The following is a 25,269-nucleotide window of genomic DNA, read 5'->3' on the forward strand; positions in this document are numbered from 1 at the left end:
CTGGGGCACTGGCCGAGCTGGAGGGAAGGAGTCTGCTGGACAGGCTCTGATCGGGGCTGGCTCTCTGTGCAGCTGGGGGAGTGGGACACACTCTGCTTGAAGCTGGGTTCAGAGGAGCAGCAGTGCTTGCGGGGTGTATTGTAGGGCCAGACCAGGCACTGGACAGCAAGAGGAAGATGTGGGGAGCGATGCATAACTGGCAGCCACCTGGGGCCTGCCCAGGCTCACCAGACACTGCTGTGGGGCCGGCTCAGAACGGGATGGGGGCTGGGGCCCAGGTGTCCGAGCCCTGGCACACAACAGGCGCTGCACTGATGGGTCTGCGGCTCCTCCTGCTGCCGGGGGCTGCGTCTGTGCCCCGCCACCAGCCTTGCACACCAGCCCCTGGACCCCTCCCTGGCTGCAGGACCCACCTGCCAGGACTGGTGAAGGGGGAGGCAGAAAATAGGGGGCAGTTTGCCCATTTTTAAGAAGAACTGGGGGCACCTGCAGGAGGGTTTAAATAGGGGACTGTCCCTTTAAAGTGGGACATCTGGGCACCCTGCAGTGCCTCGCTCCTTCCCTGCTGCACTTCCCACTCTGCTGTCAGGTAGGAGGTGGCGCGCCGGTGTCCATCGCTGCCCCGCTCTCTCCCCTCGCCTCGGGCGCAGAGGGCTGGCACACGTCATCCGAGCAGCCCGCTGGCTTGGCCCTGTCTTCCAGACCCCTCGTTTCCTTTGCCAAGGTCCTGGACCACCTCCGGACATGTCTGAGCACAGGTCTTTCCTTCCCGCGCCTGAGCACGTAGGCGGCGGGCGGCCATGCTAGCCCCTCCTTCCAGAGGGACGATGGTAGCGATGCGCTTCAGAGTGTGCTAATGAGGCACTGCTGTGAATATGCAGCACCCCCTTAGCATAATGGCGGCCACGCGCGCTTCGAAACTGCCGGTTTCGTAACACGCACCGCCTGTGTCGCCGGGGGCCTTTCGAGACGGCCCCCTGGTTTCCAAAGCCCCTTCTTCCCAAAACCAGATGGGAAGAAGGGGTTCTCAGGATCGGGGCCGCCGCGAAAGGCCCCCAGCGACACGGGCAGCGTGTGTTACGAAACCGGCAGTTTCGAAGAGGGTGCGGCTGCCGTTATGCTAATGAGGTGCTGCATGTTCGTAGGAGGGCCTTGTTAGCATATTCCAAAGTGCCATGTTACCAATAGGAGGGGCTGGTGTGGCCGCAGCCTTAGCGAGAGTGTTCCTCTGGCAGGCCGCTTCAGGGCCACTCTCGGCTTGGCCTATGCCCCTCTTCTCCCTTTGCTGCTTTTCTGACTCTTCTTGAAGGGGCAGATGGTCCTGGTAGGGCCCCACCGCTTGGCACTTCAGCCATGTGGCGGGGCCCTCTCACCTCCACCCCACCCTGGGCACATCTTCCCCCAGACCCTCTTTCGGGTCAGTTTTGTAGGTTAGTGATCCAAAATGAACCTAAAACTCTGCCCTCCGGCCATAAACTGGGCCCAGCCCCTAACTCCCCTTCAGCTGCCTCCCAGCCTTTTCTAAGTGGGCAACTCCTCCGGTCTGAGTCTCTGCAGACGGTAACTCTCGTCTCCTCTGAGTTTCCTGGACTCATCTTTCCCCCCGAGTCCTGCTGCCTTGGATAGGGGAGGCATTTCCTCCAGCCCTGCCAGTTCTCCCTAAGCCCGTCGCCTCCTGTCCGGTGTGGCAGGCCTGCCTTGCAAGTGCCAGGCCATCCCATGAGAGGGAGGAAAGACTGCGATGTGTGCTGGAAGGGCAGAGCGGGACTGAGAAGTGCCCTGTACGCAGGGGGATGGGATGGCCCCTTGCACCTTGCATTAGCTCTGACTTCTCTGCCAGCAGAGATCCAGTGACCTCTCAGCACTGGCTGCATCCCTTCCCTGCCACACGCTCCAGAGGGGGATGCTTCGGCCTCTGCTAGAAGCCACCCTGGCTCCCGGAGCAGCCTTGAATTTGGAAAGCACAAAGGCATAAGGCCCCCGGCGTGCTGCACAGCCTAGTCTGGTGCAGTCTAATGGTGCTCTGGCTTTGCCGGAACGGCCTTCGACAGGGCTTGTTTTGCCGGGTGACGGCAGAGGGGAGCGGAGCAGCGGGGGCCGGGGACCGTAGAAGGCACTTACCTCAGGAGAACGGGAGTCAGCTGCTGCTTAGGGTACATCTGTGCTGCAGGGAAGACCAGCCTCACTGTGGTCAATCTTCTGCAGTTTGATTTAGTGTGCCCGGGGCGGGCGGTGGTGCCAAATCGAATTTACAGCCCCCATCGACTGCACTGCTCCTGCCCCGCTAGGAGTAAGGGAAATTGACAGGAACGCAGGCTCCGATGTCCCCCACCTCTGCCCTTGTACTTCGTAGCCTTGAGCTTAGCGCAAAGCCCCACCCAGAAACCCATCTTTGGTGTGCTGCCGCTGGGTGACGTTGTGCTAGAAGAGGGACGGTGGGCCGTACTGATCTCCCAGCACTGCCTGTGTGGTGGGCCCTCCTGGCCCCATGTCTCTAAACTGCAGGCTTATGTGGGTGGGGGACACCCTTACAGCGCAGTTTGGAAGGAGCCCGGTGCTCTAAGGGTGCTGCTGAAGATGATGAATAAATAGTAATAAGGAAATACTGTCTATGGCAGCAGTAACTAGGGAGTGGTGTTAAAGTGCAGCTGTTGAAGTAAAGCAGGTAACTTGTACCCAGTATGTTAAAAGTAGCTTAGAAGGTCTCTCAGCCATTATTGTTGATTTTTAAAAAGTTGTGGATCCCTGGGAGAGGGCCAGGGGATGTAGAAAAGCTCTTAAAGTTGTGCCAAGATTTCAAGAGTCAAGGGGATGACCATGGAACGTCAGCTGAGTAGCCTGGCAGAGTTCTGGGAAGGGTGATGCAGAATGTGGTCAGGAAAGACTGAAAGGGAAGGCAGAGCCATTAATGCCACTGCACATGGTTTCATGGACAGTGAGGCTCGCTAAACAAGCTTGTTAAGTCTTTGTTCCGAGATGCCAGGTTCAGCTGTGGAGGTAATAGCGCTGACACAATACACTCAGAGTTCTGACCCTGTCCCTCATGATATTCTGATAAAAAAAATTACTCTTGTTCAAATCAATGCATCACGGCAAATCCCCAAAGGACATAGCCTCATCGCGGGTTGAGTGCCACGGGGACCGAGCTCTAGCTGAGCCGTTACAGTGGCCTGGCTGGGCACTCAGTGTCTGCCCACCATTGGCAAGCTTATCATGCCAGAGAAGCCTTTGGTGACTGTGATTGCTGGCGGCAGCCTAGTCTGTTGGTCTTTTACCCTAACAACGTGCGTGTTCCAAAAAAGCTGCTGGGCTGATTGCTGGGTCTGGTGACGGATGTCCTCACTGTTCTGCCACTTGACATAGAGCAGTTGACAAAGGCAGCAAAACCTTCCGGCTGCTGCTGCTCAGTCTTCTCAGCTCCCACATTTCATTGCCCTACAGTAGAGTTGGTAGGACCACGGCGTTGCAGATCCGCAGCTTCGTCACAAGCTTAACGTCACCCCATCTGCACGGAGACGCCTGAAGGGCTCCAGGTACGCAACAGCCACTGCTGTGCAAGTGTTCACATCTCTCAGGCATGCCAGGGCGCCGTCCCAAGTCTCTGGCTGTGGCCACCTGCTTGACATTCCATCTGGACAGGTTAATACTGAGCTCATTGTAATCTGGAGCTGGAGGCTGATCAAGGGGAATGGCAAGAGGTTATCTGGATCAATGTGCCCAGGCGTCTTGCCCAACCAGGCTGGCATCAGGCAATCTAACAGAAAAAGGCAGAACAAACCCAAATATCTGAGTGCTGGAGTGAGACAGATTCAGAAAGTACCAGTTCTTAACAGGGTAATCAGCCCTCGGGAGAATTTACAAAGGGTTGTGGTGAATTCTCCGTCACTGGACAGTTTAAAATCCAGGCTGGATGTTTGTCTCAGACACCTCATAGTTCAGGCAGACGTTATGGGCTTGATGCATAAATGGCTGGGTGGAGTTGTCAGAAAAGATGATCTCAGTGGTCCCAGCTGGGTGAGATCAGGCCAGGAAGGAGCATCAGGTAATGGGACAGAGGCAGGGTGAGAGTGGGAGGTGGCATGGTAGCAATGGTGCTGGTGCTCCACAGTTTGCCTTAAGAGGTTTAACATCAACAAAAGTACCAGGGGGATTGACCCTCCTGCTTTGGACAGTGGAACACACAATGGTGAGAGCTGGCTTCAGCCAGCGGGCTGGAAGTGAGGAGGGCCACAGCAAGGGGCAGCCTGCGCGCTCTCCCAACACGGAGGCCCCCAGCTCTGGACTGGTCATTCCTTTTCTGGGCCTCTCCTTACCAGAGGGTTACTGACAAAGTGGAAGGGATGTAGTGAAGAGCCACAGAAATGCGCTGGGGGCTGAAGGACCTGACGGATGGGGGATGTTGCAGAGCTACGCGTGGTACGGGGCGGGGGGCGGGATGGTGACGGTGGCCCCAGGAGTGTAGCTGGGGGAAATGGGATGGAATTAAGCGATGACAAGCGCGAGGCTCCCTGGCAGGGCAGCGGGCCAGGCTGGGGCGCTGGCTTTCAGGGAAGGGCACTGCTGTTCTAGTGACAGACTGCTGGCAATCACACCACTGGGAGCAACCTCTCCTGGCCCTGGGGTGAGCAGGAGCCCTGCACACTTTTCTGGTTTGGGGTAAGGCCAGCTCCCACGCTGAGGTCGCATGCAGAGACTAAATCCGTTGCACTGTAAGGTGAGATGGGTGACTCTGCCTCTGAGATAGCGCTGACTCCCAGGTCCCATTGCAGCAGTGAGGGTGCTGTGCTCTGGGGAGTGCAGAGCAGACCTGAAGTCCTGACCAGAGCCTGTTCCCAGGGGCTGCCTCCGTCCCAGTGCAGTATTTACCAGGTACAGTGTTCTCGTTACCTTCCTGGGGCAGATTTCAGCTCTGGTGTAAGTAGGCAGGATTCCTGGTGTTTTCCCTGGGGAGCTCAGAAATAGCTGCCCTGCTGCACCCCACGTGAAAAGAGCAGCAGAGACGTGAGCTGAGGCCAGTGACCAGAGCGAGGTCCTCTTCACAGCCAGTGCCTACTTCAGGCAGCAGCTCTCCTTGGAGGTAGCTTCCCGGTGGGTTGTTGCTTGGCAGCGGTAGGAGAGGGCTGTGCTCCGGGAACACTCCAGGCAGTGAGGCAGCTCATTAAACTTGAGGGGGAGGAGGAGCAGTGTAATTTACCAGTGGATGAGTCAGCTCTGAGCCAGCTGGAGGAAGCAGGGAGGTTATGGCATGGACACTGTGGAGATGCATCCTCTTTGTAGAGGAGGAGCATTTCCCCTCCTGCCAGGTTTTGCCTCCTTTGCTGCACTTTGTCCATTCCCTGCACCCCCTGTGGATTCTCCCTCGATGGTGGGATGCTGTGATTCAGGTACCATCCTGGAAATGCCAAAGTTTTGCCAGCTGAACCTGGTCTTGGCTGAGTGGCGTTTGAATGGGTTCTCTCAGGGAAAACACAGGTGCTGCAGGCCTGGTGCTGGTGCTTCTGTAGGTGGTGGTCTTCCTCTGCTGAGTGCTAAGGGCTGCCTGTGATAGGACGGGGTTTCTAGGACAGCTAGAGAATCACTCCAGGGTGCTTAAAATCCAGGCCACTTACAGCCCCAGGCTGGGATTTCCTTCTCACTAAGGCAAATGCAACCGGCCACCACAGCACCTCTGCCAGCTCCACTGACCAGCCAGAAGCCACACAAGCAAACCCACAGACTTCCCAGCTGTTCTGACAAACCAGAGCAATAGCCCCTACTCATGTGAGAGGTTCTTAAAACCTATTTCACCAACTCCACACACATTCTTCCAGGCCCCAAAGGTCCAGCTGCGGTTCCAGGTCAATGTACACTTGGATCTTATCCAAAACAATACGGTCACCAATTCTTTAGATCTAATATCTAAAGATTTATTAATTTAAAAAAAAAGAACAGGATTAGAGAGAAGAATGGTTAAAGTGATACATTACGTACATCAATTACAGCTATTGGTGCAGCCAGCGGTGTTATATGCTGATTCTAGAAAGTCTGTGCAAGCATCCTTTTGAAGGGTGGGCCCCCAGTCCAGACAGGCTTAACTCATGAGGACTGAAGAGTAAAGAGGGTCCCTGCTAAGGCCCATCTTCTAGTTTCTTCTATGCGGAGGGAAAATTCTGTTCTTCTGCCATAGGTCATGGCTCACCACCTGACCAGGTGGGTGTCTGTGCTGCATTGCTATTTGATGCAGCCCCTGGAGGAAAATCCTATCTTCACAAAATGTGTATTGGCTGTCTGGGCCTCTGCTCAGTTTATTGTCCTGGCTGGGGTGAAGACCCACCTCCCAGAGCGAATCTTAGCGCTGAAACATTTCTGATACTGCTACAGAGCTAACATCTGTAGCTTTACATACAAACATGGCACAGACATATAAGTAGCATACCTAGGTTCAGGGCATCGTCAGCTTTTATTAGACACCTCACACAGCCCCCTTGGCACAATATTTGGCGCCAATAGATACAGTGGGCACATCAGATATCTTCCATACCCATATACAACCCTGTCACGTCACACCCTCACGCAAAGTTAAAAACCATTTGGAAAAATTAGATGTCTGCAAGTCACCAGGGCCTGATGAAATGCATCCTAGAATCCTCAAGGAGCTGATAGAAGAGGTAGCTGAGCCGTTAGCTCTCATTTTTGGAAAGTCATGGGAGACAGGAGAGATTCCAGAAGACTGGAAGAGGGCAAATATAGTGCCCATCTACAAAAAGGGGAATAAGAACAACCCAGGAAATTACAGGCCAGTAAGCTTAACTTCTGTGCCAGGAAAGATAATGGAGCAGGTAGTTAAGGAAGTCATCTGCAAGCACTTGGAAGGTAGTAAAGTGATAGGGAACAGCCAGCATGGTTTCGTAAAAAACAAATAATGTCAAACCAACCTGACAGCTTTTTTTGACACGATAACGAGACTCGTAGATAAGGGAGAAGCAGTGGATGTGGTATACCTAGACTTTAGTAAAGCATTTGATACGGTCTCACATAATATTCTTATCGACAAACTAGGCAAGTCCGACTTAAATGGGGCTGCAATAAGGTGGGTGCATATCTGGCTGGCTAATCGCACCCAGAGAGTAGTTGTTAATGGTGCTCAATCCAGCTGGAAAAGCGTAACAAGTGGGGTTCTGCAGGGGTCTGTTTTGGGACCAGTTCTGTTCAATATCTTCATTAATGATTTGGATATTGGCATAGAAAGTACGCTTATTAAGTTTGCAGATGATACTAAGCTGGGAGGGGTTGCAACTACCTTGGAGGATACGGTCATAATTCAGAATGATCTAGATAAATTAGAGAAATGGTCTGAAGTAAACAGGATGAAGTTTAATAAAGATAAATGTAAGGTGCTGCACTTAGGAAGGAATAATCTGTTTCACACGTACAGAATGGGAAAAGACTGTCTAGGAAGGAGTACGGCAGAAAGGGACCTAGGGGTTCTAGTAGATCACAAGTTAAATATGAGTCAACAGTGTGATGCTGTTGCAAAAAAAGCAAACCCGATTCTGGGATGCATTAGCAGGTGTGTTGTGAACAAGACACGAGAAATCATTCTACCGCTCTACTCTGCGCTGGTTAGACCTCAGCTGGAATATTGTGTCCAGTTCTGGGCACCCCAATTCAAGAAAGATGTGGAGAAAGTAGAGAAGGTCCAGAGAAGAGCAACTAGAATGATAAAAGGTCTGGAGAACGTGACTTATGAAGAAAGGCTGAAAGAATTGGGCTTGTTTAGCTTGGAAAAAAGAAGATTGAGGCGGGACATGATAGCGGTTTTCAGATATCTTAAAGGGTGTCATAAGGAGGAGGGAGAAAACTTGTTCTTCTTGGCCTCTGAGGAGAGAACAAGAGGCAATGGACTTAAACTGCAGCAAGGGAAGTTTAGGTTGGACATTAGGAAAAAGTTCCTAACTGTCAGGGTGGTCAAGTACTGGAATAAGTTGCCAAGGGAGGTTGTGGAATCTCCCTCGCTGGAGATATTTAAGAACAGATTAGATAGATCTCTATCAGGGATGGTGTAGATAGTGGTCGGTCCTGCTGTCGGGGCAGGGGACTGGACTCGATGGCCTCTCGAGGCCCCTTCCGGTCCTAGTGTTCTATGATTCTATATTCTATGAAAATTGATGCCAGTAACATCACTGAGGGCATCTTATAGGCCTCCTGCTCTAGAAAACGCATCGGCTGCAACCTTCTCCTTCCCCTTTATGTGGACTATGTCCATGCCATGGTTCTGTAGGGCCAGACTCCAGTGCAGCAATCTGGAGCTGGTACCTTTGGTGTTGTGCAGCCAAACCAGCAGGGCGTGATCCCCCAGCACTGTAAACCACCTGTGATTCCAGTAGGGTTTAAGCTTCTTCACTGCCCCCACCATGGCGTAGCACTCCTTGATGGTGGCGTAGTTCGCTCAGCCAGGGAGAGCTTCTTGCTCAGGTAGGCCAAGGGTGCCTCTTGTCCCCTGCACCTCCTTGCATTAGCACCGCCCCCAGTCCAATGTTGGAAATGTCAGTGCACAGCAGAAAAGGCTCGTCAAAGTTAGGGCTGGCCGGAACAGGCTCCCGGGGTCAGGCCTCCTTTATGCGCTGGAAGCCCTGCTCGCAGGCCTCTGTGCGTACCACCCGGCCTGCTTTCTTCTTCTTTGTGAGGTCCGTGGTGGGGGCGGCAGTGTCACCGAACCCCTTCACACACCTCCGGTAATAGTTTGCCAGACCAACGAATGCCTGGACCTGCTTCTTGGTTCTGGGGGTTTGGCCAGTCCTTACTAAGGCAAATCCCAGCCTGGGGCTGTAAGTGGCCTGGATTTTAGGCACAGGTACCTGGATTGATTTCTCTAGCTGTGCCCAGAAACCCAGTCCTATCACACAGCTGTCAAGCTCAGATTGCTGTGTTTCCAGCCTCCCTGTGTGCATAGCTAGTTGGGGGTGGGGGCAGGTCTTTGGTTTAGTGGGGAAGGCGTGCAGGAGGGGCGTTTGGCGTCCTCTTTGTGTACTCTGCCCAAGGGCCTGCATGCCTGATGCTCAGAGCAGCTGCCAGGAAGTTGTTTAACCCTGTGGTTTGCTAGCCTTACACCTGCCTTTGCAGCCCTTCTTCATGCTGTGCTTCCTGACCAGCAGAACGGCAGCAGTAGTAACCCTTAGGTGGCCCAGGCTTAGCAGGGTGAATGGAGGCTGTGGCCTCAGCGTGGCATTGTCCCATTGCCTCTCAGACAGGGACGGAACTCAGCACGTCTGAAGCCTGAGTCTCTTGATGTGAAGGTAGGCCAGCGGTCGCAGAGCACACCACCTGCCAAGAAGGGGGGAGGTACCCCTTATCTCACAGAAAAGGCCCCCCATGACCAAGCCGTCCTTGCATGCTACCTGGCACGGGGCCAGAAAAACCAGGCCCCAGGAAATTTCCAGGAATTTGGCCTATTCACGTAAGCAGAGCTCGTGAGAGCACTGGCTGGAAATGGGGCCACCCTCCCTCCTGAGAGTTCAGGGGTAGTAGAGAGCACCTGGGAGCACTTCTAGCGGAGACGGTCAGCTCCTCCCCATGGAGGGAATTTACCAGCTAGCTGAAAGTGGGTAATAGCCTCACCAGCACTAAAGAAAACGTCATCCTGCACCAAAGTCCTCCCAAAGTCCCAGCTGGCCTGCCCTGGTCCCTAGGTAAGGGAATTCCACGGCACAGACCCTTCCTCTGGCCAAAGGCAGGCAACTCTGATAGTTAGCTCGTCCTCCATTGGCATCGCCTGCCGAGATTTTGCCCTTTGCCTGCCTGGACTGTTCAAGCGCTGCAGGCAGCTGTTGGACAAGCTGGTGACACAACAAGGGCGGACGTGCCAGCAGCAGGCACCAGATATCCAGTTCTACAGCCGCCTCACGTGCAGTGTGAACAGCACCACCCGTCAGCTTTCTGAGCCTGCCGATGCAACACCTGGCTGCAGAGCAGCTGGCTTGAGCTGAGCTGATGATGGGAGGGACAGGGAAGCTGTTTTGAGGTGCCTGGTTCCTCCTCAGTTTCACCCCTCTTTGGGGCATCAGCCCTTGGGCTGAGAAGGCGATCCACAGCGTATGGTCCCTTCAGACACCTCAAGGTATTGGGTGCCTAAAGAGTTATGGTGGCAAAAACAGCTCACTATAAGACTGGCCAAAAGACAGAGATTCACACATTTACGGCCTCCAGGACTGAGTACTGCAGCTTGTTCTAGCTAAGTGTAAAACCCACAAAAAGCTCTAGCTGGGACAAAATACAGCAGGTGTTCTGCTTAGCAACATAGGGTGCATGGATATATCATCCCAGGCACATTCCCTTCATCAGCTCCCCACTAGGTCAAGGTCTCTCTCCTGATGCCCAAAGCTTCAGAGATCATCCGTGGCCTGAGAGGCACCTCTTCCTCTGTGGCCAGGGCCTCTCACCCAGCTGCACTGTGGCGGAGCAGTGACCTATACAAAGCACAGTTGGACCCGGGTGTCTCAGGGAGACTGATAGAAGAACTGAAAGAGATATCTCTGCCGAGCATCGAGGGCGAGTAGAAAGAGTGGTGAAACGACTAAAGAACAGCAAGAGCCCTGGAAATGCTATGACCACGGGAGAGATGATCAAATATGACCGAGAAGGTATGATTCAGGAAATACACCGAAATGACTATGTAATATAGCATGGAGAGAAGGGAAGGCACCTAAGGAATGGACAAGAGCTGTGCTAGTGACGATACACAAGAAAGGAAGTGCATGGGAGTGCAAGAACTACAGAGTGATTGCCCTCAGGAGTAATCTAGGCAAGGTGCTAATGATGATACTGACAGAGAGACCGAGATCGCAGATAGAAGAACATCTAGTGGATGAGCAAACAGGGTTCCGGAAAGATAGAAGTACCATACAGCAGATATTGGCACTAAGGTTGATAGTGGAGAAAGCTCGATGAAAGAACAAGAACACCTACACTTGCTCCATCAATTTGTCAGAAGGCATTTGATAGTATCGATCAGAAAGTGGCTTGGGCGGTGTTGGAGTCATACGGAGAGGGTAGCAGACTGATAGGTTGTTGAAGGAGATCAATGACAATGCGGAGGCAGCAGTGAGAACGTATGGGGAGTTGGGAAGCTGGTTTAGAATGAGTAGAGATATGACATGAGAGAAAGAGATCCCATATCACTGAATCTCTTCATCGGCATCTGGAGAGAGCGATGGACGAGATCAAGGAAGAGGCAGAAGGGGTATCTGTGCAAAGGAAAAGAATTAACAACGTGAGGTTCACAGATGATATAGTTATCATTGAGGAAGATGAGGAGAAGCTAGCGAAAATCGTGCAGGTGCTAAACGAGGAAGGAAAGCAGTACAGACTGATTACGAACATCGATAAAATAAAAAAAATGCTATTTGGAGATAAGGAGATAAGAAGGAAGACCAGTGAAGATGGGACTGAACTAGCGAATGTAGAGAAGTTCACCTGTCTGGGGAGCAACATAACGTATGATCTAGACTATAAGACGGAAATAGCGACTAGAAGAGTGAAAGCAAGAGAGAGTTTGAAGGTGATGGATAAGCTCTGGAAAAGCAAAGCGATTAGCTTAGGAACAAAGCTGAGTGTCTTGAAAATGTGTGTATTCAGCAGCATGTTGCACGGATGTGAGGCATGGGTGATAATGAAAGATTCAAAGAGAAGACTATTGGCATTGGAGAGCAGTAGTTATAGAAATATCCTGACAATAGGATGGATGCAGAAGGTCACCAATGAGGAATTCTATAGGATGATACAGCCGAAAGAGAACCTACTGCAGAAGGTTATACAATGGAAGTTATAGCTATTCGAGCATGAACGATAAATGAAGAATCAAGACCCTGGTATTCGGCAGAATGGACAGTTGAAATAGGAGAGGCAGACCCCACAAGGAATGGGTAGATGGTATAATAGGTTGGTACGGAGCTAGTCTGCAGAAACTAAGCCACTCCGCACTGGACAGGGAACGATGGAAGGAAATAGTGAGAGAGGCATCAGACACCAACGGGTGCTGAGCCTATGGTTGTTGATGATGATGATGATGATGGTGAGTGAAATCATCCCCCATCAGGAGAAGAGAGAATGTTTCTGTGTTCACTGGCCATGTTGCTTCATCAACATCTGAGGGCAGAAAAGAGTCACCATACTTCCAACTTCTACAGCCGTAGATCGCTGGATGGGAAGAACCTGCCTTGCTGAATCCTCCCACTGTGTACCTCTCATGATACAAAATGTCTTCTGGGAAATCAGAGTGTTCAAAAGGTTCTAGCGAGACTGTACTAATGACATTATGGGACATGACTTGAAATGGTTTCGGCTAAAGCCTATACTGCAGACCTTGCTCCTGAAAGAGAGGTGCGGCCCTGGGGGTCACCAAGTCTCGGCTGAATTAGAACTCAGCTTTTTGACTTAGTTGTTTCACACACCCAACAAACTATTTCTAGCTCTGCTGTGCCTGACTCTATAAACCTGCCGTTTCCAGACTCCTGTAGTCCTGTCAGCAGGCTGATTTGTCTGACAGTGCCCAAATTTCACCTCCCTTTAGAGCCACTTGTTTACAAACAGAAACACAAAAATGTGAGAGTGCCATGGCACAGTGTTACAGGCGAAGTGCTTACATTCACATTTTTATTCTGGAATTAGAAGCTAAACCGTGACCCTGCAGCAGTGTGCCTTCTAAGTTTTCCATCGACGGGTCGAACAAATTTTATATGCACCACGGCATGTATGGCCGTACACCACCAATAGAAACACATGCTGCTAGCTGCCTGTGGGCCTGTACCTAATCAGCTGGGCAGCACTTGAATCTCTCTAGCCACCCATGTGCTCAGCTTATATGGAACACTGTCCCCCCCCGCACCCCAGCTGAGAAACACTGATATAGTATGTAGAGCAGTAAAAACAGGTCATTGTTTGCATGAAATTCTAGTTTGCCTGACTTTGCTAATGCTTTTCATGTGGCCTGTTGTAAAACCGGATGAATTAACATACCCTCTGGAAGACCTCCCATGTACCCGTGGGTATGAGTCTCTCTGGTTCAGAACCACGACTCTAAACCACTCGAGTATTGTTTCCTGTAGGCTGACAAAGAAGGGGTGTGAGAATGTTGGTGTTTCCATTTTAGAGCTGTGCTGACCAGGACTTGTCCAAAGAGTGCTACTGTACTGCCAGGAGAGAAAAGAAGCACAGAGATGGATGGGTGGGCTCCTGGGCATTGACACTGCGGCTGCTCCAGGGCTGGATTATCCACAGAAAAATATTAGTGGGGGTTTAACACCCCCTGGCAGCCAAATCTGGCTTCCCACCAGTGAACCTTCCCGATCAGTTCCTTCCCCGCCCAGTGCCTCTCACCCATTCTAAGCAGCTGTTCTGCAGCACTCAGGAGGCACTTGTGAAGTGGGGGGTTGGGAGAAGGGGTTGAGCCCCCTTGGGCCTGGAGGAGACTGGCACATGTTCAGGGGAAGAGGACAGCTCTTTCCTGGCCAGAAATGGCCGTGCATTTGGTCAGAGACCTAGGCAGCCTGAGCAAAGTGGATTTATTTAAATCACCAAAAAAAAAAAAAATTGATTTAAATCAAGTTACCAAAAGAAGTGAAGACGGACTGTGCTTAGAGAGCACTTAATTTTGGAGTCAGCCCCACTGAACTCACTGGCACTTCTGTTTTTTGAGAAAACACGTATAGAATAGGGGTTCCCTTGGGAAAGCTGAGTTTTACTGAAGTAAAATAGGGACTAGACTTATGGCCTCACCGGCATGGTCTGTGGCCAGGCTGTTCCAAAAGAAGGGACATGTATTATGTAATAGAAAATAAGAAAACAGCACCCAGTGGCAACTGGCAACTCTAAGTTTCTCTTACTGCAGCTTTTTGTATGGTATACTTGAGTGGTAGAATCTACACCTAGTTAACTAACTAAACAGGCCGTAAATCTTAGCTAAGCTAAACTTTTTTTTTTTCCCAGCAACATGCGGCGCAGCAAGCAGCTTGCAATGATACTAAAAGGCACAGAGAGAATCTGGAAGAATGATGCATTGCAAAGTTACCCGTCAGTTGATCTGTTCAGCCATAGCCGCATAAGAACGTAACATAAGAATGTAATAACATAAGAACGGCCACACTGGGTCAGACCAAAGGTCCATCTAGCCCAGTGTCCTGTCTTCTGGCAGTGGCCAACGCCTGATGCCCTAGAGCAGGGTTGAGCAAACTTTTTGTGTTGGGCCCCACTTTTCGTGCCCTGTAATTAGCTGCCTCAGAAGGGATGTGGTGGGGAGGGGATGCTCAGGAGTGGGGTGCTGGGGGGCTCCCAGGGGAGGGGTGCTTGGTGGGAGGGTGCCAAAGAGGGACCCCAGGAGGGTATCTTACAAAGCCGGGAACAGGCCGGCTGCCCCCACCACTTGACTCAGAGCCTCTGCGCTTGCTGATTGGCCCAGCATTCCCTTCGTGACAGCGGAGGTGGAGGCCGCGTGGCAGAAAGCAGAGGGCAGGTTTGGGCGGAGAGCCGATTGCACTGGGGTCCTGCCCCTCTAGGGGGTGTGCCCTCCAATTTGCGCACCCCTGCTCTAGAGGGAGTGAACAGAACAGGTAGTCAAAACAGCGAGCCCTCTCCTGACTCCCGTTTCCAACCTGTGACAAACAGGCCACGGACACCATCCCTACCCATCCTGGCTCATAGCCATTGATGGGCCGACCTCCAGGAATTTAGCTAGCTCTTTTATGAACCCTCTTATAGTCCTAGCCTTCGCAGCCTCCTCTGGCGAGGAGTTCCACAGGCCGGCCCTGGGCTGCGTGAAGAAACACTTCCTTGTGTTAGTGTTAAACCTGCTGCCCATTAGTTCCATTGGGTGACCCCTTGTTCTTCATCTTCATCTACATCATTTCCTCTCGATAAGGAGTTTTCCTTATGATATTTCGTCCTTGCAGCTGCCAGGCTGTCCTCCTCCTCCTCGCACCGCTTACACTTGACACATTTTCCTTTTTTACTCAAGGAACAAATTTCTTCAAAATAATCCCAGATAAGGAGTCTCTGAGGCCCAGAAGCCAGGACAGTTTTTCTGTGGCAGAAGTGTGGGGAGTACAGAAAGTGGCGTGTGCGCTGAATACTGTCTTCCCTTTTTATTTCTAGTCTGCTCCGCTATTCCTTTCTACACTGTCTCCGTCCTTTCCTATACGGTAAACTCTTCATACCAGCAGCCCCAGCACTGGGAGGCTGCCAGACAGACGCATATTCTGGATGGTAGAGAGGTGGACCTAGCAGTGCCTAACTAGAAAGAAAAGCAAGAGTAGGTATTAAGCAAACAAAAACGTAAGCAGAGCACTCTATTTACCACCACCAACAGCAGCATCGTGCACTTGTAAACTCACACTGTATTTGCTGTATTTATTTTAGTTATTCTCACTGTGCTGTACTTACAGAAAATGTAACTAACATTGACTTATGGTTAAAATGCCGGTTATTTGAGAATTCTGAAGGTCAGAATGCCAGGTAGGAAAGAGTTTGCTATATATTGTCTATCATTAAGACAGTGTCTTAACTAAATGCTCTGCCGTGCTTGGCTCCTACGTGAGCACGAAACAAACCCAGGCCTATCTATGCTGTGTCCTTTGCACATGATGCTTTTTAGTCTTCTGAGAAACAGAAATTGAAAGCCCAGAACTTTGAAGAAGCGAGAGCTGGTACTTAGGCTGGACGTACTGGAGCAGGGGTTCCCACCCTTTTCACTAGAGCGGACCCCCAATCACCCCTCCAAACTGTTTGCAAACCCCTGTCAAAGCCAATTCTAGCTGCTCTGTGTTGTCCATTACAAGCAAAAGGAAATCACAGCATAGCTTTTTGGACAGTCATTCATGATGTTATTGGAAGAGGTTTAATTTAAAACTCATAACTGCGTGTAACTTTGCAATTTATTTAAAACTGATTTTCTGTGATAGTTTTTATTTATCTTTTTCATGGACCCCCCCAGGGGTCCACAGGTTGGGAACCACTGAACTAGAGCCATTAATTCATTTTTATGAGACTAGGTGCACGCTTGGCATAAGATTTAATTGTCTGTTATATTGAAATGAGAAATTCAGTGGTGATGGTTTTAAAAAAATTTAAAAAATCCGATTTGTTTTGATTTAAAAAAAAAAATCATCGATTCTTATTCTCCTCCCCACCCCCAAGCCTGGGTGACATCTGGGGGCCGTTCCTTCCCCAGTGCTTGGTTAGAGGCCAATGGCAGCTTTCCCTGTAGGCTGGGTGCTTCTGTGGCCGCCCAGCAGAGAGTCAGATGCCGCCCAGCTGATTAGCAGAGTGCCCGCAGCCGGGTTTTGTTTCAGCTGGTGATGCGCATCCGCCTGTGCCTCCATGTACGTAAACATGTGTTCCTCCCTGGGATGGAAAAATCTGCCTACGGATGGAAAAGATTAGAGGGAACATTGGCTGGCAGGTCTGCCAGGTCCTCCCCCTCAGCTCCGTTCTTCGCCCTGGGTGGTTGATGGTGAGGATCCTGCTTAGCGGGGCAGGGGTGACGCTGAGTTTGGTCTGCGCTGGTGGCGAAATGTCGTGGCTGTACGCTGGGCTGTGACGTGGCCCCTGCTTGTGGGTGAGATGCTGTATAGTTCTCTGCGGCGTTCTGATGCCAGGCCCTGCTGAGAGGCTGACAGTGAGGGCCGGTTTTGTTGGTGCCTCTGTGGGTGACCTGTCCGATGACTGACTGTAAGGCAGGACTGTTGTAACCAAGGCCTGGAGACCCCAGGAGAGAGTCCAGGACCACCCCGCAGATTAGGTGCACGCCCATAGCCAGCCGCACGTGTTTCTTCCTTTGGTGCACAACAACCTTTTATTCTGCCGCGGGACGGAGGCAGTTAGACGGCACACTGCTGCTGAGCTGTGGCACAGTGGCCATCATCCTTGCTCTGATGATGCGGGAGTCCTGGGGGTCACCCAGCAGCTTCTAAGACTTATCGTGAGTTGCTATAGGTTCTGGGGTGGGATGGCAGCAGCCCCAGGGCCCCCTGTACTGGTGGTGTGTGCACGCAGAGGGCAACGCTGTCCCTGCCCTGCAGAGGGCAAAGACGCAGACAGGCCTTGACCACTCTGTGCCGTGCCTGCACAAGGCCTTGCACAGTCTGCGTTCACTGGCGGTCAGGGACTGGTGGTGGCCTCCCAGTAAGGGAGAGAACAGCTTCCTTGGATAGCCGCTGGGAAAGACAATGGGGTTCTCCCGCCTTGGGCCTGCCAGAAGGAGGGGGAGCTGCTAGGGGGCCTGGCGCAGGGGAGCTGTGTGGGGAGTGAGGGGGTCTGTGGATGGGGAGAACTGTGTGGGGAGGGCCTCCTCCCCACTGCTGACCCCTCAGTGCCCTGCACACCCAGGCTGAGGGTCTTGGGCTCAGCCCCAGCTGGCACCACACTGTGCCCTTCCCTTCTCCAGCCACTGCTCTCTCTGCAGGCCCCGGTTCCTGCCCACTTCCAGCCTTCCTGGAACCCCCATCTGGATCAGCCTTAATGATCTCCCCCACACGCCTCCCAGCTTCCTCCCACCCCACCTGCACCACGTTTTTTTCCTGCTCTTTTTCTCCCAGGCCCCTGCATAACCCCTTATCCCCCTGCCCCTTCTGTCAGCCCTGGGCTTCGCATGCACAGCTGTGCTGAGGCTGATCAATCCCAACCCCAGCCCCTGCTTTTCCGGCGCCAGGCTGCCCTAGGCAGCCTCACTGCTAGGCCTCCCCCTTCCTCCTCCTCTCTGGGCTCTCTATGTGCTTGGAGATAATGGCATTCCTGGGGCTATTTTCTGCGCTGGGCCCCACCCAGCTCTGCCTTACACACACCTGTCCCTGGCGGCCTTTGTCTCCAGTTTCTTGCTCTGACATTTCCTTGTCTCTGACACATTCCAGTGGTCCTGTGCCGTGCAGGCGCCAGACGGGGGAGAAGCAGGTTGGGGCGGGGGTGAGCGTGCAGGAATTCTAGCACCACTCCCACCGGGGATCACTGTGAGGCATTGGGCCTGTCTTCTGGCCCCCTCGTCCAGCTGGACCACCTGCTGGGGGAATTCTGCTGCAGCTTTCTCACGGAGTCCAGGGAGGGTCGTTCCAGCAGAGCCGGTTTTGGGTTTTTTTCTTTTATTTCAAGTCCTTTCAACAAAACGATTAAATCTTCCCCAAGCCTGTGCCTGCCCCCCACCCCCCATGAATTCCTCAGCCCCAAAGTGTCTGGCTCTTACCTCAGAGCCTTTTGGAGAACAGGGCTTCCCAGTCTCCCTTCTGTCCTTTTGGTTCCTTGGAGCAGTTCCTCCAGTAGCAGTCCCGGCATCCAGCTGCTATTGCCACTCTCTCTATTTCCTGCTCCTCTGCTTGAGGATCAGCTAGTTAGGCTTCAGGTCTTCCCAGGTGCTCGCAAGAGGTATAAAGACTGCGTGAAGGCCAGCGTTGCTCATGCTGGTTTAAAACCAGATAGCTAGAGCAGCATGCAAAAGACCGAACAGGCTGGCATGCTCTCATACGACACATGTAGGACAACTTTGAAGAGCAGCTACGCGGATGCTCACTGATGCTCGGGAGAGGAAGAAAGCAACAGCTGCAGTCGCACCAACAAAGCCAGGACAATTCCCTTGTCTCCATTGTGAACGCCCGTGCCGTTCAAAGCTTGGACTCCTCAGCCACATGCGAGTCCACAACCCACGAGCCTGTGCAAGCCCAAGACATCATCGTGGGACACGACGGACTACCTACATACTTTCCAGGTGCATTGGGTGGGGTGGTCAGCCAGCTGTGGCCCTCACACCTCAGTGGAGGGGTAAAATCCTGGCTCGCAAGGAGCTGCACTATTGAGTGAAGATCCTGTTACTTACTGGAACTGTGGTTCTTTGAGAGGTGATACAGATGTGTATTCCATGCAGGCGACGTGCACCCTCTGCACTGGAGCTGGGGTCTTTTGCCTGGTGGTACCCGTAAGAGGGGTGGTGCTCATGGCGCAAGCCTGTGGTCTCTCCCCTAGCTATATGAGTCGGGGCTCCTCCTACCCTTGTCAGTTCCTTCTCACTGAATGCCCACAGGAAGACTCCAGTGCAGAAGACGGTTGTGGAATGCAGGTCTGCACCTCATCTCAAGGAACCAGTTACCGCAAGGAACCGTTCCTTCTTCTTCAAGTAGGTGACTAGTGAGCAGTTCCCCCATCTGGTGGTGGAGCCTGGAGTCTACCTGCAGGAGGATCACAGGACTTTTCTTCCAACATTAGCGCCCGCTCTGGAAGATGCTGGGATGGTGCACTGGTATGTAAGCACATGTACAGACAATCTTGTGGCCACCCTATAAATGGTCGATATGGAAATGTCATTGAGGAATGCCACTGCCGTTTGTCCAAGCCCATGTGTTCTGAGGATGCTCGCTCATACATGGTCTTTAGGCAAGATGTTCTCCATCTGGCCATGGGTCTGTGGAGAGAGCACCTGTCCTTTTGTGCTTATCCCATATTCAGCCATGACACTGGTCAGATCTATTCAACCAGAGCGCTGGACAGCCTCTAAGGTATGGAGGAGTCATGTCTCAGGAAAGGAATGCTTCTTGGGGGGAAAAAACCAAGCAAATGCAGGGCACCAACAGAGCCAGGACAATTCAAACGATCCAGACTTTGAATGCAGCTCAAGAGTTACTTTGTCCCTGGAGAGCTGCATGTAAGGATGCCCCACCAGTAGGGATGCTACTCTTTCACCCACCCACTCTTGTGGCAGAGGTAATGGCTATCAAGAAGGCTGTTGTCTGAGACAGGAGGGGAAGCGGACAGGAAGCAAGGGGCTTGAATGGAAGCCCTGTTCAAGCCACTAAACCCATGTTCAGGTCCCACATAGGAACCAGCTTTCAGCCTGGAGGAGGCAGGCAGATAAATCATTTCAGAAGTGTCATCATCATGATGCTGGATAAAAAGCTTTTCCCTTGGACAGGTGGATGAAACACTGATGTTGCTGCCAAGTGCATTTTTAGCAAACTTGGGTGCTAGGTCTGGTTCCTGAAGGTGTAACAGGTCCTCCAGGATGTCTTGGGTGGAAGCCTTCACTGGATGGTTTCCATGGACTCAGGACTACACGGCAAACCCTCCTCTGCATTGCCAAATAAGCCACACTATTGGGAAGTTTGCAGTTGCAGTTGCCAGCTGCAGTGGCAAGTGTGCAAGAGGGAGCCTGGGCTAAGCCCCTCCAGAGCAGAACAAGCAACACTTCTACTACGTGCTTGTTCAAAGAGGTCAGTCATGGGGATGCTCCAGGATGTGAACACCTTCCAAAGGACAACCCTCTTCAGGGACCGCTTGTGGCATGGGGAGAAAGCCCTGCTGAGATGATCCACAAGATGGTTCTGGACCTCTGGTGAGTGGACAGTGTTTGGAATGAGGTCCTCTTCACTGCAGAACTGCAGCAGGGCGATCACCCCCGGGCAGAGTGCTCTGGAATGAGTTACCCTTTATTCAGGTATTATTGGTGAGCATGTGAACTTCCGAATTGGGTCCTGGAAGGCACGACACCCCCATTGTGGGTCGCCTGAAGCACCAGTGTATTGATGGGGAATGAAGCTTGTTGCTCCAGTCACAGACCTTGCACTCTAAGCGAGTCCAGATTCGCACTCCAACCCAAAAGGGAAGTAGTAACAGAGAGGTGGCCGTGTCAGTCTGCGTTCTAACAAAACCAACCAGCAGTCCTGTAGCTTTTTCAAGACTAACAAAATGATTGTTGCGGCGATGGGCTTTCGTGGGACAGACACATGACTGCTGTTTTGTTTCTCCACAAGGGATGTGTTCATAACCACTGACTTGGTGGGAGAAAGCTGAGCAAAGGTGACCTCTTTGCATGTATTACGTGGTGACTTCCGCAAGCGCAAGGACTCCAGGACTGCTGGAGGAGGGTGACCTAATCTGTGTGAAGACTTTTGGGCAGGCTGTTGAACCGTGCTGCCGACAGCAAAAGCGCCGGGCACCCAAGCGACAGCACACGGCTTCACGTGGTAGAAAAAGTCGGTTTTCTTGGCAGCGCTTTGCCTAGTCAGACCACGGTCAACAGCGCAATCCCGTTGTGCGCTTCAAAAGCCAGTTCTGCTTATGAGTGTCTTTGTCACCGCCTGTGGAACGTGAGAGGCATTCGCCTTCCCACCAAACTCAGTGCACCTTGTGCAGGGCTTCTCTCTAGGCTGGGACACACGGACACGCTGGAGAATGCAACCACAGTAAATGACGTGTCTTCACATGTGCTGTCCGTGTCTCATCTCTGACATCGGGCGGTCACGCAGGACACCAGCCATAAAAGTTCTGAACCAGTGCTGCGTGGCTAAGCCTTGAATTCCTCCTCTTAGAGGAGCAGCTTTGCCGAGCCGGTCACCTGGTGTGTAGGGTGATACGTGACTCTCCAGAGCCAGATTTCGTGCTTTGAAAGCAGGAGCGCATACGCTGCAGGCCCATGAAAATGCTTGGAGGACATTTGGAGCTCACCTACAAGCTGGAAAAGCCGGGGCAGCTGCTGTCGTGGGCATCTCCGGGTGGCAGCCAGCCTCCTGGGCTGCAGGCTAAAGTCATTGAGAACAGCAGAACAAAGAAAGCCAAAGAGGAAAGTGAGTGGAGAAAGCAGCTGTGCAAAGCCAGGTGGCCACATCTGCTTGACACGTGTGTATCTGCGGATCCCTTGTCCATTTACAACAAAGGGAAGGGGAAAAAAGCAGTCCTGTAACACCTGAAAGACTGACAGTGTGTCTTATTAGGTGAGGAGCTTTCCTGGGGCAGACCCACTTCACAGGTCTGGAGAATCCTGGTAATGGAGATGAAGAGAATTTAAAAAAAAGAGAAAAAATGGAAGGAAAAAGCTGACAAATCAGCTAGATAGGGCGGAAGGAAAGGAGGAGGGAGGAGGCAGGGGAGGAAAAAAGCCTCTTCAAGTGTCTGTTCAGTGAAGTGGGCTGGCTGCAGTCTCTGCAGATATCAAAAGTGGGGAAATTGTCCTTGTAGTGGGTAAGGTAACTGCTATCTTTGTTGCGTCCATGCTGATAGGTGTCAACCTTGCCAACAGATTCCAATTCAGATGTCTCCCTTTGTAAGCTGGTGTAATCAGGGAAAAAAACTGGTTCCTGTGAGGATCCTGGCTGGAGAGTCCAGCAACATGCGATTCTCTGGCCTGTACTCTGTGGGAAGTCAGATGATCTGAATGGTCCCATCTGGCCATACCATCGGCGTGGGCTTGTGCCTGGCCTGGCCACTCCTCCGGGACCCAGTGGGGAGTGGGTATGAGGGTGGCCATCCAGCTGTGTGCTCCTTGGTTGGGAACTGCATCAGGACAGCGTGTGGGGCTGGGAGAGCCACCTTGGCTCTGGGGTGAGGTCCCTGCTCTAAGAGCGGGCAGCAGGGGCTGGCACAGAGGGGCTGTTCCCAGAGGAAACAAGCACTAAGAGCTGCCACAGGGAAGCGTGTGTGGTCAGCGTGTTCCCCCCTCGCCGGCCGGACACACAGGACCTGTGGTGCTGGGCTTGGCTTACTTGGGGGATGTGCATGGGCCTTGACTGTGGCGTGTGTAGTGGGGTGCTGCAGGGCAGGTGTACAGACAGGCACAGCCTGGCCGCTTGGTGCCCCTGCTCCTGGCATGCTGCGTTGGGTGTCTCCGCGGGGGCACTCAGCTGCCCAGGCGTTTGGCAGCAGCCTCGTTGTGTTCAGGAGGAGCTGGAACGTGGCTGGAGCTTGTGCCTGAGACGTCAGGCCCCTGGGAGCCATTGAGGCACCGCTGGATCTCGGGAGCCAGCTCACATCCCCTCCCCTGGCCTTACCCTGTTCCAGTGCCCCCTCTCCTTCTGCTTCTCCCCTCGGCTGGCCTCTTCCTGCCTTGGCTGGGGCTCCCATCTCAGAGGCTCGATGACATGCGTCCCTGCCACAGCGAGCTGGTTGGTTTCCCTCTGCTGGGGTGCAGGTGGCTGGCTGCGGTCCCCGAGAGGCCAGTCCCTGCCCATGGTGCACAGCCAGCAGGGAGGTGCTGCACCTTGCTGGGGGCTGCTGGCAGCTTTTTCTGGCCTTGGCTGGGCAGGGGGTGGTGGAGCTGGCTGGGCCAGCTGGGAGAGAGCAGAAGGTCTGTGTAGCAGGTCAAGCATGGGATCTCAGTCCAGCCACACAGCAGCCCCCCGGGTCCCTTGCTGGCAGCCTCTGCGGAGAGGCTGAGGGCTGAAGGGCCAGTGGAGTTCTGGGGCTCGCCCCTGACACAGCCTGCGCTAACTCCAGCCCTGGCAGCGCTCGGGCAGAGTGGCTGGCCCCCGTGGGACTGTACTGGCATGCAGCTGGGGCCTCCCTGGGGAACATGAGCCGCCCCTCTGGGAATGTGTCAGCCACTCGGAGCAGGTTCCTCTCCTTGGGGCATGTTCACCTCCCTGGGCCCATGCCAATCGCGTGCATCTCAGCAGCTCGCTGGGGCCGGGATCGGGACCGCTCCAGGCCTGGGAGGGGAGGAGGTGGAGCTGCGCCCCTCAGCCGGGCCAGGTGCTGGAGCTGTGAGAGTGGCAGGATCTGCAGGGAAGGGTCACGCCTGGCTCTTGCTCAGGCCCGTGTGGTTGATCAGTCTCCCAGGCTCTCTGCTGGCCTCCCCACTGCTCTGCCCCGGATGCCCCTGAGAGATCTGCAGAGCTGGGCTGCGGTGGAGAATCTTAGAATCCTTGAATCCCAGGGCTGGAAGGTCCCTCAGGAGGTCGTCTAGTCCAGCCCCCTGCCTAAAGCAGGACCAGCCCCAACTAAGTCATCCCAGCCAGGACCTTGTCAAGCCGAGACTTAAAAACCTTGAGGGAAGGAGAATCCACCACCTCTCCAGGCAACGCATTCCAATGCTTCACCACCCGCCTGGAGAAATAGTTTTTCCTAATATCCAGCCTACACCTCTCCCTCTGTAACTTCAGACCATTGCTCCTTGTTCTGCCATCTGACACCACTGAGAACAGTTTCCCCCCCACCCCCCTTTAGAGCTCCCCTTCAGGAAGTTGAGAAGCCTGTCTGTCCTCTCCCCTCCGCCAGTGCAGTAATGTCATTGGCAGTGCTGGCTAGAGGAGGGTCTCTGGGGGGCGGCATTCGCCTCCGGCCTCTGGGTGTAGATCCCCGTACCGGGGAGGCTGCCAAGGCGTGTGGTGTGCCTGCATGCCTGGGCACAGACAACCCTCCCCTCCCTGGCCCCCAGCCAGCTGTATTGTTTGCCAGATGGAGCCCAGCTCCCAGAGGAGGCTGCCCCTCCTGGCTCTGGGGCAGCCCTCAGCCGTCTCCTCTCCCTCCGAGTGGGCCGTACCCCAGAGCGAGCTGAGCCCTCCCTTTGAACTCATCCATCCCCGCCTCTTGGCTTCTGCCAGTCCTGTCAGTTCTCAGCTCCTCCCTGGCTGGCCGCAGCCAGGCCGCCTGGAGCCGGTGAGTAGTCAGCCGGCACAGTCCAGGAGGGGCGGGTTCCAGTCCCAGGGGCTGGGCAGCGCTGCTCCTGCCGCCGGCGGGGCTGGCGGCTCGGGCGGAGGAGTGGTGCCCTCACTACAGCACTTGGAGACGGGGCTGGCTCAGGGCCTGCTATTAGCTGAGCTGTCGGCCGGGGCACTCGGAGCCAATATTCACAGGGTGGAAATCTCGTTTCCTCTGCCAGGGAGGAACCAGCACCCGTCCTGACCAGAAGGGGTCTCCGCCCGGCTCTTTGCTGCACGCTGCTGCCCCCCCCAGGGGTGGCTGCCCCTGGCAGGGGTCTGTAGCCTGGGAGGCGCGTTGGGATGACGGGCTGTGTAGAACCGTGAGAGACGCTGGAGAGGAGGGAGCAGCCTGGCCCCTCCTGTGCTCACTGTACCCTCTCTTCCCTGAGCAGAAGGAAGAGGAGCTGGAGGAGAACCGGGGCAAGGACGAGAAGCAGGAGCCAGGGACAGCCACCCGGAAAGCAGGGCGGCCTGGCAGGAAGCGCAAACATGCCCTGGTGAGTCTGGGACCGCGAGGCGGCTCGGAGTCCTGCCAGCGGGGCTCTGTCTGGGCTGACGGTGCCGGGAGGGGGGCGGAGGGCACTGAGCCAGAGGGGAGAGCCTGGCGCGCTGGCGTGGCTTGCGGCGGAGTGGGAGCGTGGCCCCTGCTTGTCTTGGGCGGTTGTGTGTGGCACTCCGTGGGCTGCAGCAGCTCCGGGGCAGGGCTCGCTTGAGTGCTGTGGAGAGGAGGAAAAGGAGCCTGGAGCCCATGGGAAGGCACAGCCCCGTGGCATGTGATTGTGTCACCGCCTGGTGTAGAGGGAGGGCGTCAGAGGAGCTGTGCAGGAGCACAGACGCTGGGGCAGGAAGC

The 25,269-nt window shown here is 53.7% G+C and overlaps 1 protein-coding gene across 4 annotated transcripts in view; it reads left to right on the plus strand.

The window, feature by feature from the left end:
- The window catches only part of DNMT3A (DNA methyltransferase 3 alpha), a 234,181-nt gene that overhangs the window by 19,133 nt on the left and 189,779 nt on the right, over positions 1-25,269 (plus strand). For all 4 annotated transcript variants that reach the window (XM_074991537.1, XM_074991538.1, XM_074991539.1 and 1 more), the window contains exon 3: positions 24,812-24,916. In XM_074991537.1, the coding sequence (XP_074847638.1) occupies positions 24,812-24,916 (105 nt within the window). The remainder of the gene's footprint in view (positions 1-24,811; positions 24,917-25,269) is intronic.

Source organism: Carettochelys insculpta, chromosome 3 (genome assembly GCF_033958435.1).
Source record: "Carettochelys insculpta isolate YL-2023 chromosome 3, ASM3395843v1, whole genome shotgun sequence".
In the NCBI taxonomy this organism is placed as follows: Eukaryota; Metazoa; Chordata; order Testudines; family Carettochelyidae; genus Carettochelys; species Carettochelys insculpta.